At 52.0% G+C, this 14,115-nt stretch overlaps 1 protein-coding gene across 14 annotated transcripts in view; it reads left to right on the forward strand.

Moving 5' to 3' along the window:
• The window catches only part of SLC22A23 (solute carrier family 22 member 23), a 157,090-nt gene that overhangs the window by 136,378 nt on the left and 6,597 nt on the right, over positions 1-14,115 (forward strand). For all 14 annotated transcript variants that reach the window (XR_006885380.1, XR_006885382.1, XR_006885379.1 and 11 more), the window contains 5 exons: positions 949-1,076; positions 2,019-2,121; positions 4,718-4,950; positions 6,682-6,714; positions 7,945-8,068. Coding sequence is in view for 2 of the 14 variants with exons in the window: in XM_046640644.1 (XP_046496600.1) it covers positions 949-1,076; positions 2,019-2,121; positions 4,718-4,950; positions 6,682-6,714; positions 7,945-8,068 (621 nt within the window). In the remaining 12 variants the exon portion in view is untranslated. The remainder of the gene's footprint in view (positions 1-948; positions 1,077-2,018; positions 2,122-4,717; positions 4,951-6,681; positions 6,715-7,944; positions 8,069-14,115) is intronic.

The following is a 14,115-nucleotide window of genomic DNA, read 5'->3' on the forward strand; positions in this document are numbered from 1 at the left end:
AGGCTACTGTGTGGTCTTTAACTCTGATTCCCAGTTTTTGCTTCTGGCAGTCAGGAGTGCCGCCTGTTTTATGCAGTTCTCAGGAAACACAGCCACACCCGTTCCTGTGTGTGTCTGTGCCTGCTTGTACACAAGACAGAGTTGAGGAGTTATGGCAGAGAGCGTATGGCCCACAAAATATTGACTGTTTGGACTTTTACAGAAAGAGTGAGCTGACCCCTGCTCCAAACAGGCACGTTGTTCTCTTGGACTGACTTGTAAAGATTGTCATAAACGTGAACTTCAAAATGCATTGATAATAAGACACTGGTTTGGGGGACTTTTTTCTATTGGCAGTCCTCACAAGATTTCATCCTGAAAACAAACATACAAGGAATCTGTTGCCAATAAAACTTGAGAACTACTGTATTACGGCATCGGCTCGGGGAGAAGGGGCGCAGAGGTGGCAGCCGGGCGGAGGGAATTCTGTGGGTCAGCCCTTCAAAGCGAGTCTTCGAACGCCCAGAACCTGAGAACCATGCTCAAGTTGCGAGTACTGGGGACATTTGTATAGCCTTAAAATCATTTTATTAATACTGGGTTTTTGTGACAAAATATAACAAGAGCACCCCTTCAATGAATTGCTTAAACATGCTGTAGAAATCCCTGGTTATTTTGAGAAGTATACACTGATTTTATGACAGTTTGTAGGACGTTGTTCCTATCTGCCACAGTTCAAAAATCTCAATTTTTGCATTTTCTAGAAGGAGGGTGGACGCGTTCCAGTGCCGGCCGTCTTCTCCCTCCTGATTGGCTAATAAGAGCCCCGAGCGGTCATTGGCTGCACAGCACCCGGGTGGAATCTGAATGGACCGCCGGCAGAGCTCATGGCCGTGACGGGTGACTGGCAGTGCTTCTTGATGCCCGACGGGATGGGAGACATTCACCGATCCTTTTATGTCTTTCAAGGATATTCCCCGAGTCCCTTCGGTGGCTGATGGCTACCCAGCAGTTTGAGTCTGCCAAGAAGCTGATCCTGCACTTCACGCAGAAGAACTGCATGAGCCCGGAGAGTGACATCAAAGGTGTGATGCCTGGTGAGTGCACGTTCGCCTCAGCCCAGCGGCCCCACCGGGCCTGGGAGAGACTCCACCCATTCCTAGACCCGAGTACCACGGAAGGGCCCCTGATGCTTGGGTTGGTTTGTTTCACCAGCAGCTGCCTCAGCTAGCTGTTTGCTTTCCTGTGATGGCTGCCTGCACCTAGACAGGGAATGTTATTGAAGTGACATTCTCTCCACCTTCCAGGTGTTGGATTCTTTCCTGATCAAGTCTCTCGGGCTGTGGTGCCCCACGAGCCTGTCCAAACCCAGAAGTGAGGCCTGAGCCTAATCGGCACCTGATGGTCAGGGGAATATTTGGGAGGGCTAAAACCCGTGTGTGGCACACAGCCTTGCCTGCCTGCCAGGTCTGAATGCCGGCAGAGTCCTGGCTTGGGGTGGTGGGCGCTCACCACCTCTCTTTCCCCAAGTATGACTTTCAAAGAGCCGCCGTTGTCTATTTCCGTCATGACCTATTTGTTGGGCAGCTGCAGTGGAAAACTGAAGTATTTGTGTACAGTGGTTCAGATGCATAGAATTCATGTGACTCCGGAGCATGGCCACACGCTAGACTGGGCCTTCCAGGCTGGGGATCCACAAGTATCATCAGGACGTTGTTAAAATCTAACTCATCCTTTAGCTCTGTGTTCAGGCAGAGTGGAATGCATCTACACAGACAGCTTATGCGCTTGTGCCCTGCCTGGCTCCCCAGAAGGACTGTGTGGTGGAAGGTCACACTGATGACGCCTCGGCTCCTGCAGGCCCCGTGGGGAAGCTTGAACTGCAGTTAGTCTCTGTGAACACATTTTCTATTCTGAAAACCCTATCCCCTGTCTTAAAGAGAGAAAGAAAGCTTCTCCCCTTTCGGTGATGCCTACATTCAGGAAACGGGGCTGTGAGGGTCTTGGACACAGGAGCTCACGGGTCTCTTTCTCTGCAGAGCTGGAGAAGGAACTTTCCCGGAGGCCCAAGAAGGTCTGCATCGTGAAGGTGGTGGGGACCCGGAACCTGTGGAAGAACATCGTGGTCCTGTGTGTGAACTCGTGAGTCAGAGGGCCGTGTCCAGGGCGAGGGCAGGGAGGGGCCGGAACAGAGAGCAGCCAGAGGAGAGGCCAGCAGGGCCTCCGCCTCCCCCAGCTGGACTTTGAATCATGGTCATGCAGGGCCTGCCGGCCCACCCCGCTCTCTGTTTGCTGAGGGGCCCTGGGTGGGTCTGATAAGCCCGCCAGAGCTTCCTGACTGGCTCTGAGTGCTAGGATATATGGAGCCCTCCCAGCCAGTCACCAGCCCGGCAGGCCGGTTATCCTACCCTGCGTGCTGTGCGGCCTAGGCGGGCCCTGAGCCAGTCCACACAGACATGCCTCCCGAAGACGGGACTGTCCTGGAGCAGAGCCACGTCTGTGGACATCCCGGAGCGGGTGGTCTCGCCGTGCACCATCCAATGAGCACACCTCCTTCCAAGTGCAGCAGAGGGGCGCCCACGTGCAATGTCCAGGTGCTATCACAGGTGATGGGACCTGAGACCAGTGGGGCCTGGCTGTGTCCTCAGCCCCCACTGCTTGGTGGCCTGGCTCCCTGCTTGGAGCTGGTGCTGGTAGCCCAGCCTGGTTAGAGGCCCAGACCCCAAGGCAGCTGTGGGTTGTGGCGGCCAGCCTGAAGGCCGGCGTGAAGCCCAGATGTGCTCTATGGGGCACGTCCAGCTCGCTGTCCCGCTCCGCAGGTTTTGGAGCTCATATCCCCCATTGCTCACAAGGCTTCCGGACAGCCCATCCTGGGCTCACTGTGCACCTAGGAGGTCTTTCCTGTCTTGACTCGGGGCTCAATAACCCTGCCCTTTCCTGACTGCTCAAGGGGGCCCTCATTCAGGGTCAGAGGTCATGTGGGTGGGGGTTGACTCTCATTCGGGTTAGAGATCATGGGGGAGGGGCCTTGCGCTCACTTGTGAAAGGTCCCAGGATGGTGTCAGGGTCTGGTCCTCCATCCCCATGACTCTTTCCATCGGAGCAGCTCCATTCAATCAGTTCTCAATCCTGGGCCCAGATTAAATCGGGGGAAGATACAGAAGGTTCTACTGCCAAAGCGATGGACGGGCACAGATGTAACCTGCACCCTTGTCCTGCAGACGAGGACACCCAGGCCTAGGCAAGGGGATGACCAGCCACAGCCACACACTTGGTCAGGCCTACGCCCTCAGGCCTCAGCCTCCTGGCCCAGAGTTGGCTCCGGGCACAGCCACCACGCTGCTGTCCAGACTCAGGCAGACGCTGGCGAGGCGAATGCAACCATTAAGAATGGAGTGACTTCTCCAACTTTTATTTTGGAAAAAAGCAAAATAGAAAGATGGGACAAAGATGAGATGGCCAGTTTCCATTTCAGTGATTCTCTGTTGGATCAGTCTCTCTGGCTTTGTCATCTTCAAATGACCTGTTGTGGTCAGAGGACTTCCTGTCCACCAGAACAAAAACGGGGAGGATTTCCGTGAGGCCTCAGTAGGCCAGGAAGAAGAAGGTTACCTGGGATCCAGGAGACTAGAGGAATCTCATTAATTGCTAGATCATAAATCGATGGCACAAGGAGCTAGGTCTCCTGCTGAGTATTTTCCAGGTGGAAGTGCATTTGTCTGGCACAGTACAGCTTCCTCCTGGCAGCGTGTTTGTTGCATTTGACCTTGATACCTCCTCAAGGTCTGAGGAAGGCACACACGGTGGCTGGGAGAGAGGGGAAGTTGTAGCTCTGGGATGGATGCTCAGTGCTGATGTAAGGAAGGGGCTCTCACAGCACACACGGCCACACCCAAAGGGCCTTCTGCACCCTGGGGAGAGCCCACGTGGAAGGTATCATCGCTGCTGCAGCCTATCCGGGGAGACACAGCCGCACATTTACTCCTGTTTCCCAGAGTGGACATCTGCTCACCGCAATGGGGACACACGTTTCCCACCAAGTTTATATGATCCTGTGAGCAGTAAAAGGGCTGACCCAGGGCAGTGGAAGGATACAGTGGTAAACTAGGAATTGGAACAAGTCTCCAAGACTAGATGTCTTCATTTGGCCTGACCTCCAATTGGCTTCTTCAGAGCACATTTGTCCAGTTGTGGCTGGAATGGGTTGAATAGGTAGTTCTCTAGATGGTTCCCCAAGTTTCCAGAACCCTGAGTGCTGAAGGAAGAGGCAGACTCAGAGAGGCAGTATGTCTTAGAAGTTGTCACTTGGCAGCCGAGGCACCGTGTGCAAACTCCTTACCCTCTCAAAGCCTGTTTGCCCACCTGCGCAGCGGCTTTGAGGGTAGCTCTCGCAGCACCGCCGCGGGGCTAGATGAGCTGAGCACGGGGAGCACTCTGCCTTCCAGGTTAGAGTCCCATGACAGACAGTGTCTGAACAGACAGTGCCACTCTTTTATGCTCACACTTTTCCACTGAAGTGACGGCAGAGCAGAGTGAACATGCTACCCCATGAAGGGGTGGTCGTCTCTGCATATCACTCTGTCGTACTTTCATTTATGGTGACAGTGTGCGCTCTGTTACATATGGAGTTGCTTCCCTGTTTCCTGGTCATGGACACAGTGGACTCCCAGGGGAGGATGCAGTCCCTCGTGTCTTTGCGCACTCGCACATGGCCACTCTCGGTGTGTGTCTCCCGCAGGCTGACAGGCTACGGGATCCACCACTGCTTTGCACGCAGCATGATGGGCCATGAGGTGAAGGTGCCGCTCCTCGAGAACTTCTATGCCGACTACTACACCGTGGCCAGCATCGCCCTGGCGTCCTGCCTGGCCATGTGCGTGGTGGTCAGGTTCCTGGGGCGCAGGGGAGGGCTGCTGCTCTTCATGATCCTCACTGCCCTGGCCTCGCTCCTGCAGCTCGGGCTCCTCAACCGTGAGTGGGGCTGGGGGAGTGGGACTGGGTAAGGGCCACTCCGAGTGGAGGGGAGCTGGCATACAACCGGAGGGTATTTGAAGGGGCTGGGTGAGACTTGAGAAAGTTTTCAGTGACCTGAGCTGTTATTCCAAAATCAACAGCTTGAGGAAACTGTTTTGGGAAGGACAAGCTTTAATTGGAAAGTCCACAGTGACTGCCTTGAGTGTGGGGGGCCTTTCCTCGTTGCCCCCAACCCTGGGGCTCCAGCTCAGAGCCTTCCTGGCTGCGCGGTGTGTGACTCCCTGGCATGTGAGGCCCTCGGAGTCCTAGTGGACGTGATTGTGCCGATGGCCAGACTATTTCTTTGTGATACACCACATGACGAAGAAGAGCAAAGGGCTTGTTTCTTTCCTGTGAATTAAGGGGAATGAATGTGTGGACACCCTTGCTGCTTTTCAGCAGACATTCTCCAGCTCAGCAGCTTGTCTTTGGACCAAAGAATTTTTCAATAAATGTTAAAAAATAATCTAAAGGAAAGCTAGGGAAGCCATGTGGCCCCCCAGCTGTGCCGGGCGAGCTCCGTCCAGCTCCTTGGGAATGGAAGCTGCCTTCGTGTGCAGGAAGAGCACCCAGGACCTCTCTGACCTGCCCGGCAAGGTGTGACGGAGCGGGGAAGCCGAGCCTCCTTCTCACCCCAGCACCGTCCTCCAGGGACAGGCGCCAACTCTGTGGGGAAACAGATGGCACTCGTCCCCTCCTTCACGAGGAGAGCTGACCCAGCTGTCGGGACAGGGCTTGGTGACCATCCAGTTGTGCCATAGATCAGAGCTGCTGAGAAGACAGAAGGCCTTCTAGGATTTCAGGTTTGCATGACGTCGTCCGAGCTGCGAGAGTCAGCATCCAGAACAGAGGGAAGACAAAGGAAAAACCCAAAACTTTCTCAGCCTTGTTGTGCAAACTGGGTTATAGAATAACTAGTTTCAAACTTAGGAGCAGTTTTTCTAACTTGGGCAAGTTCTCATGCATTCCAAGTCTTGCTGGGAGACTGGCCTTACCTTCAGCTGTGCCAGTAACGGAATGGATAAGTGGTGTCTGTCTCCCGCCATCCCGTCCCCCTGATGGGGGCAGCCCTAGCTACACTTCCGGGAGCCTTCTGCAAGCTCACATGGTTTGGGTGGATGCGCAGGGGAGCAGCAGCCCCCAGGAGTGCCACAGATGCCCTCTTTGTCCCTGAGCAGGAATGCCACAGGATTGCGTGCAGACACAGGAGCACGCAGAAATGCTGCCTGACGGGTCTGCCCCGCCGGACTTGATGCTCCCTTAAGCACAGACCAGCAAAGACTCTTGAATAATTTTGTGCACAGTGATATTAGCCCTTTGGCTTGAGGTTGGAGATATGCACTGGAGTCTCGTTGTGAAGAGTTTAGTTTTCTCCCCAGGCTCTGAGGGCAGAGGGCTTTAGTGCCCCCTTCCGAACAAAGGAGCTTTGTGTAGCCGAGTGCTGGTTGCCGTGCTCTAGACTCCAGCCCCCAAGTCTTGTTTGGTGGTCTCTCCAGCACTCTGGCTCCTGGGTGTCAGCCATGCTCCCCGAGTGGGCCTGGCAGGCTGGCAGCCCTGGAAGGGAGTCTGCTTAGAGATGAGTCACGTGAAGACACATCCAGCTGTGGCTGCAACCTAACGTGCTCTCTTTCTCTCCTCTTCCCACTTGCTTCATCCCCGTCCGTGTCGGTGCCATTGTTCCTGGCCCAGTGATTGGAAAATACAGCCAGCATCCAGACTCAGGTGAGTCCCCAAATGCTGTGCCATGCGCTTCGTCATCTTTTTATTGCATCCAAGTGGGCGTTTTTATAAAGACTCACCAACCTGTGGTTTCCTTCTCCTCTTTCCCCTCTCTCCTCTTGCCCTCCAAGAGTTGCAGCTGAAGTTGGCCGTAGGTTGGACACTATAAGCATACATTTGTATTCTCTACTCCCTCCTGCCTCTAGAAAGAGCGACTCGTTTCCTGTTTGTGCCCAGCTTGCACGCATGCCCTCCCCTCTTCCCCTGGCACTGGCCGTCAGCACAGGCCCCGGGCCGGCGCCGAGGCGGCTTTGCCATTTTTGTCTCGCGGACAGCGCCTGGGTGGGATCAGAGAGCCTTGGGAGCAGGGGAGCCTGGCTGACCGTGCCCGCCAGGGGAAGCTGCTGCCCCCTCGTGCACCGCGCAAGCTCACTGCTCTCGGCCCTGGGGATGGCAGAGCCGCTCCCTCCACCTCACCTCTGTGCTGCTGGTCACACGTGCCTGGCCTGACCCCAGCCCGTGCTGCCAGGGCCTCCGCAGTGAGGGCCCTGAGTTCACATGCAGCCTGGCACGTAGCTGAGCTCTGCCCCAGTGTGTGAGCCCCACAGCATGCCAGTGCTCCGTGCTAGACACCACCGTGGTGCGAGGTCAGACTCCGGTGCTGTTTGCAAGATGCTTGGATTGGTTGAGCACTTTCCTTCCAGGCCTGTAAATTCTGCTGTTGGGTTGAGTTTTTGTTGCCTTAAATCAAGCCTAATGTACCCTGGCCCGCGTATTGGACTGGCCAGACCCAAGGCCAGAATGGCCAGGGCGCTCTGCGCTGCAGGGACCTCCTTCTCTGGCGCCAACATGGAAGGCTGGAACAGAGGGACGTTGCTATAGCACTGGGGAGACCACCAGCCTCCCTTCCTGCGAGGCTGGCTCTGGGCCAAAGGAGTTCTGGCAGAGTCAATGCATGCTCCAGCATTCTAGACACACAAGGGACTCGCAGGGACCCCGACAAAGTCTTCTGCCAAGAGGGCTCTGACCTCCTCCACCTGGAGGCACTCCCCCGCCTCTGAGGGAACTGAGCACCCTGGTCTGCACCTCCAAGTGGGGAGTGGGGAAGAGGACAGGCCCTTCGTGGGGTCCCGGCCTCCCTCCTCCCCTCTCCCTCTGCTCTCCCGCCCCGGCCTTAGGCTTCCTTTTCTCTTCCTCCTGCACCCCTCACCGTCCCCTCTGGTTCTCCTTCAGGTATGAGTGACAGTGTCAAGGACAAGTTCTCCATCGCGTTCTCCATCGTGGGCATGTTCGCCTCCCATGCCGTGGGAAGCCTCAGCGTGTTCTTCTGCGCGGAGATCACCCCCACAGTAATAAGGTACGTAGGGGGGCCCCGCAGCTCGGCCCTTAGCAGGACTCGGGAAGGGCATCCTGTTAGCAAGGCTCCTGTGAAGTAACAGCACCCACTCTGTCCCGCCCTGGCACCCAGATGAGGGTGCGGCAGGCGAGATGGCCAGGTTGCTTCGGATGGGGACCTTAGCCCTGACGCACAGGCAGCCGAGAGTCAGGTGAGAGAACCTGGCCCTGAGCCCCGTCCAGGCCACAGCCAGGGCACAGACAGGGGACGTTGTAGGGTCTGGGAAAAGTGGCAGTGATGGGAAAAGGGGAGAAATCAGTAGATCACTTAACTTGGTCCCACACTTCAACTAAAATCCAAGCTGTCAACTCTTCTAAGAAGAGACCTCAATAAAAATCGATTCCAGAATAACCAGTGAAGCAGAAAGGGCCTTATTTTTTTACTGGCCTGAGAAGTTGATGTCTCTAGTCCAAGGGAAGCCCTCATGGGGAGAAAGCCCAGCAAATGATATCGTTGATTTATTTAACAACTATTTATGGAGAACCCACTAAGTGCCAGAGCAATGAGCAGGACAGCAGAGACCGGCGATCTGTGACCCCGGAGTCTGCGATCGAGTCTCGCTTTCCTGGGAGGCGGGGTTCACGTGAGCTCAGCCGCATCTGTCTGAGTTTGTGAAGAGGCATGATCCTCTCTGGTGCTACCCCTGGGTAGTGGTGCAGGGATGCACACCCCACTTGATGTTCTTGACATGACAGCATAAGAGGGCATCCTTACCTGCAGAGTCATTTTGTTTTCCTGGTGATTACTTTTCGTAACTTATGGAGGAGCTCATCTTGATTTATATCACACTGATCTTTGTATGGGAACATCATTAGCATTTCTAACACACTTGCTGTTTTGAATTATAAAGTATGAGTATGGGCAGTTATTCAGCTGTGAGATAAAACCCAGACGCCAGCATGCCCACACCTTCCACCCTAACTCGCCCACATGGGAAAACAAGTGGAGGTCAGTGCAGTTCACCGTAGGATTTGTGCAGACTCGTTATTTTTGCCCCTCGGGTGCTGGAAGGACCTAGGAGGAGGCAGGTAGGTTTATGGACTTTCTTCCTTCCCGCATTTCCAGTAGTCATGCTGACAGTGGAATTTTCACATGACCTCATTGTGATTCATTCTCCTGGATTTTTACAATACATGCCAAACCTGAAGACTACTAGGTACCTGTGGAATAAAATGCCAAGGAATTGCATATTTAAGAAAAAAACAATTAAATGGCAAGTAATTCATCCTCTTCCAGCCCTCTGTGGAAGCCCAAGTGAAGAGAGGAGGCTGAAACTTATTTCATGCTAGAAGTTGCAAAATGCTGTAGGCAGAGAGCAACTCCTTCTTGTGTCTTGTCTTCACCTGGTTAAACTTCCTTCCTTTACAAAAGAACACAGCAAAGAGGATTCTTTCAATTGAGCAGAGAGCAGAAGTCAGGTAGAGCTTCCGGCCTCCGCAGGTGTTGTGTGTTAAAGTATGTTTCTCTGGGGGTGGCCACCCGTAACCTGGTAGTGGGTGGACCTCATTAATCCTTGTTAGATTGTGCTTAACAAGCTAGGCTGGAGGAAACACAGTATTCTCTTCCTGTTTGATGCAAACCTGGCAAGAACATTTGGGAATAGAAATTCAGCAATTAAACTCTCAGATTCCGCTTGCCCAGATGACAAAATAGAAAAAGATTTGGCCCTTGGTGATGTTTCTGTACTTGCCGAGGATGAAAGGATGTTGAGTCCAGAGGGGTCTCCTGGCCAGGATGGAAGAGTTTCTGGGGTTCCTGAGGAGCCGCTCTCCCCGAGGGACACCTTCTCACCCTTTCCTTCAGAAGGCCTCTCTTCCTGCATCGACACTCAGGGAAGTTCCCACAGAGCCCGGAAACGGACTTCCCAACCCCCACTTCACACACACTAATCCAAGATAAGCAGGATGGGTGGCTTGAGGTCTGTGAACTTCATTTTTCTTAATACAAAACTAGCCTTTTTCTACGATACTATATTAAAAACACGCCTCTGAACAAGAACAGTAGCAAAAGTTAAGATGCCAGGATGAACTAACTAGAAGCAAATAGAAAGGTAAGAACTTTTTTGCACAAAGACTTGCAGAATGAGTGTCTTGGACATTGTCTAAGAATGACAGTGACTCCCTAGGTACTAATGAATTAATACTGTTCCGTGAGATTCCGTCCAGACTTTACATTGCAGAGAAGGGCTTCCTTCCCACTGAGGCCCAGGCCAGATGCCTCCTCAGCGGATGCAACAGGTTCTTCTTAGATTCGCTTCTAAGGCTTCAGCAGTTGGGACCCTTTGCAGGCAGATTGGGAAGGACCCTCTCCCCTTTGGCTATGCAGAACTGGCCGGGAGTCCTGGTTGATCTAGAAGCAATTGGTGGCTTTCTTGAGGAGGATCATTTTTTTCTACCCAGTGTCCATCAGGAAGCTGCAACTGGGAGCCCTGAGGGCTTCTCTGCCTTTCTTCCTCACGAAGCGGTCGGCGTCAGAAAGGGCAGGCTCTGGTCATAACAAGCCTGCTGCATTTTCCCACAGTTCTCGCAGGTGTCCTCAGAGCCCTGGGTCTTGGCTGTTAGTCCCCTATTCTCTGTCTGAGCTCATCCTGCTCCCTCCAGGTATTTCCTGGTCTTCTCCCCATCAGGCAGTCCCACCCCTTTCTTCTAGAAACTTCTTTCTTGGAACTTGCCTTCTCTGAGACCTTCCTTCTGACTAACTCCTACCTGTTCCCACCTCAAGACTAGAACCCTGGCCCTAATGTCCTCCGCTCTAAAATCACCTCAAGAACAGGCACCAAGGTCAAAGATGCCTTGTGTGTAATGTGGCATATGGAGTCTGTTTAGCTTCTTTTAAAATTTGTGTCTTAAAAATATATATATATAAAACATTTATAACAAATGCTCAGTGAGTGACCAAAAACCAAGTCGATGAGGCACAAGCTAAAAGTCAAACAGCAGGATGAGGGACAACCCAAGGGCAGAGGATGTGGCCTAGAGCCCGAGATCCAGGTCTTTAGCAGGGAGGAAAGAGCCAGAGGGAGCTGTGTGTGATCCCAGAGGCCATATCCCTGTGTGGCCTTGGGCGCGTCCGCTAGCCCGTCTTCATCTTCATCTCTTTGCCGTGACTGCCTGGTTACGTGGTGGTGACGATGGAGGGAGAGTGTACGTCAAGGGTCTGACCGCAGTAAATGACAATTGATATATTAATTATTCCTACCTGAATGTTTTTGGCAGTTATATTTACTTCTGTAAAAATTGTCACAAATATTTATTGATCCTTGACTTCACAGAAGTGTTAGTAAAGACAAAAATTAAGCAATATGAAAGAGGAAGTGAAAAATGGAAGGTTTGTTTCTTGCGTTTAAATGTAAGATGCTGGTATGTACACGTTTAAAAGAATGATCTGAAGATTCTGGAATTCTTTTTTTTTTTTTTTTCAAAGATTGGCACCTGGGCTAACAACTGTTGCCAATCTTTTTTTTTTTTCTGCTTTATCTCCCCAAACGCCCCGTGTACACCGTTGTATATCTTAGTTGCATGTCCTTCTAGTTGTGGGATGTGGGACGCTGCCTCAGTGTGGCCTGACGAGCGGTGCCATGTCCTCGCCCAGGATCCGAACCCTGGGCCGCCACAGCGGAGCGCGCGAACTTAACCACTCGGCCACGCAGCCGGCCCCAATTCTGGAATTCTTAATTCAAGCTTGCTACTTCTAATAATGTCTGCCTGTGTTTCAGTCTTTCTATCCTTAAAACAATTTAGATATTATTACTAGTAAAATAAATATATGCATTGGATATTAAAACTTTTGTGCTCCTAAAGCACAAGGAGGCAAAACTTGCCCCCTGGTTCCCTTTTATCTCTAAACTGAGGCATCTGCCTGCTCTGGATATTTAAACATGGGGATATGCTACCCCCTAGTGATAACCTAGAGAAAAGCGGAAAATGCACAAGTCAGCATTTAGGGCAAAGAAAATAAAGTACCTTAAAACCAAGCGTGTAATGATCCCATTCTCTAAACAGAGATTTAAAAAAAAAAAAAAGCCAAAAACAGTATACCAAATCCCACCAAAGTTATTCTTAATCTTACTGAATAATTTCAAGTTATCCTTGAAAGAAAACCAAACACAACATTGCTTTCGTGGGAAAAAATATATAAAGGTTTATTACATATTACATATGCATGTGTACATATATTGCATATTATATACATACATTTATATATATGTAGGTACTTTTTAAAAATGAGCCATCTGGGGCCCGGCCCTGTGGCTCAGTAGTTAAGTTCGTGCACTCCACTTCGGCAGCCAGGGGTTTCGCTGGTTCGGATCCGGGGCACGGACGTGGCACTGCTCGTCAGGCCATGCTGAGGCAGCGTCCCACATGGCACAACCAGAAGGATCACAACTACAATACACAACTATATACTGGGGGGCTTGGTAGAGAAGAAAAATAATAATAATAATAAAAGGAAGATTGGCCACAGATGTTAGCTTGGGGCCAACCTTTAAAAAAAACATGAGCCATCTAACCCTGCTGTAAATCAAATACACTTCACTCCATTTGACGAGACTTCCCAACGTCATATGTCCACATGATGTGGTTCAGTTGGGCTATGAAGGGAGACTTGCGTCTGAGCACAGCTCCTTTAACAGTGGGTCCACGCACATCCTTCCCGGTGGGTCTGTGCATTCCACCTCCCTGTGTATTAACCCACATGTGGACGTCACGTGCACTGAGCAAGGGAAGTCTGTCTCGCTGTTTGTCAGTGCTGTCCACACTTGGAGACAGGATGGTCAGGCGGCAACCCGGGAGGTGTCAGAGAAAATGATGTCTTACTGGTATCAAAGGCCCCAGTGAAACACGTCCCTTATCCCTAGCATCCAACATGTCCCTGGCAACATCCTGTGGCTTACTGAAGTGGCCGGAAATATCAAAAAAGACTAAATGGCTATTTTAGGTGTTCCTATTACTCATCTTACAGATGGATTCAATCACATTGCTCTTTATCATGGTCATCTATATTTAACCCGCCCCATTCATTTGGGTGAGCTGACCTTCCTACCTAGGAAGCCAGCGTAATCCACAAGCATCCAATATTTATTAAGCATAAACAGTGTGTGCCATCTGATGTTCTAGAAAATAATCCTTGCCCTTGAAGGGCTCGTCGACTACTAAGATGGTAGGCATGTGGACAAATACTATCAGAAAGGTGCACAGTAAGAGTCTTTAAAAGGTGATCTGGGACCCTCTGCCTTGGAAAGGGATTAGTATCTGGGAGACACTCCCAAAATATTGCTGTTCCTCACCTGTGTGCCCTTGATGGCTCTGTTTAGCACATGGCTGTGTGACGTAGCACAATGGCATGACTGCTCCCACAGCACTCTCAGTCTCTGCCTTGGCAGAAGGCTTTCCAACACGCAGCACTGATGACACCACAGCCCGAGTGAGAGGTGGCCGTGTCCTCCCAGGGCGAAGGCTAGGGAATGCCATCACTCACTGAGTGTATCAGTTATCTCTGCTGTGTAACAGATTACCTCCAAAACTTAGTGGCCTGAAACAACACATGCTTCTCGTCTCAAAAGTGTCCGCGGGCAGGAGTGGGCGTGGCCTAGCTGGGCTCCCTGCTTCAGGTCTCCACAGGCTGCCGTCAGCTGCAGCAACATCGGCCTCCAAGCTCATTCAGTAAATGGCAGGAGTCGTCGTCCCTTTGGGCCACTAGAACAGAACACCATGAACTGGGTGGCTTAGAAACACCATTTCTCGAATTTCTGGAGGTAGGGAAGTCCAAGCTCGAGCTGTCAGGAGATGTCATGTCTGATCAGAGCCTCCTTCCTGGTTCTTAGACGGCTGTCTTCTCGCTATGTCCTCGCATGGTGAAGGGGCAGGAGGGCTCTCTCAGAGTCCTTTACAAGGGCACTGGCCTCATTCGGGAGGGCTCCACCCTCAGGACCAGCAGAGCAGACTAACCAATAACCAGTCTATAGGTAAGAGACATAAGGGGAGTTTGACTTGAGCTGAACTGAGGAT

The sequence above is a fragment of the Equus quagga genome, chromosome 15 (genome assembly GCF_021613505.1).
Source record: "Equus quagga isolate Etosha38 chromosome 15, UCLA_HA_Equagga_1.0, whole genome shotgun sequence".
Classification (NCBI taxonomy): Eukaryota; Metazoa; Chordata; class Mammalia; order Perissodactyla; family Equidae; genus Equus; species Equus quagga.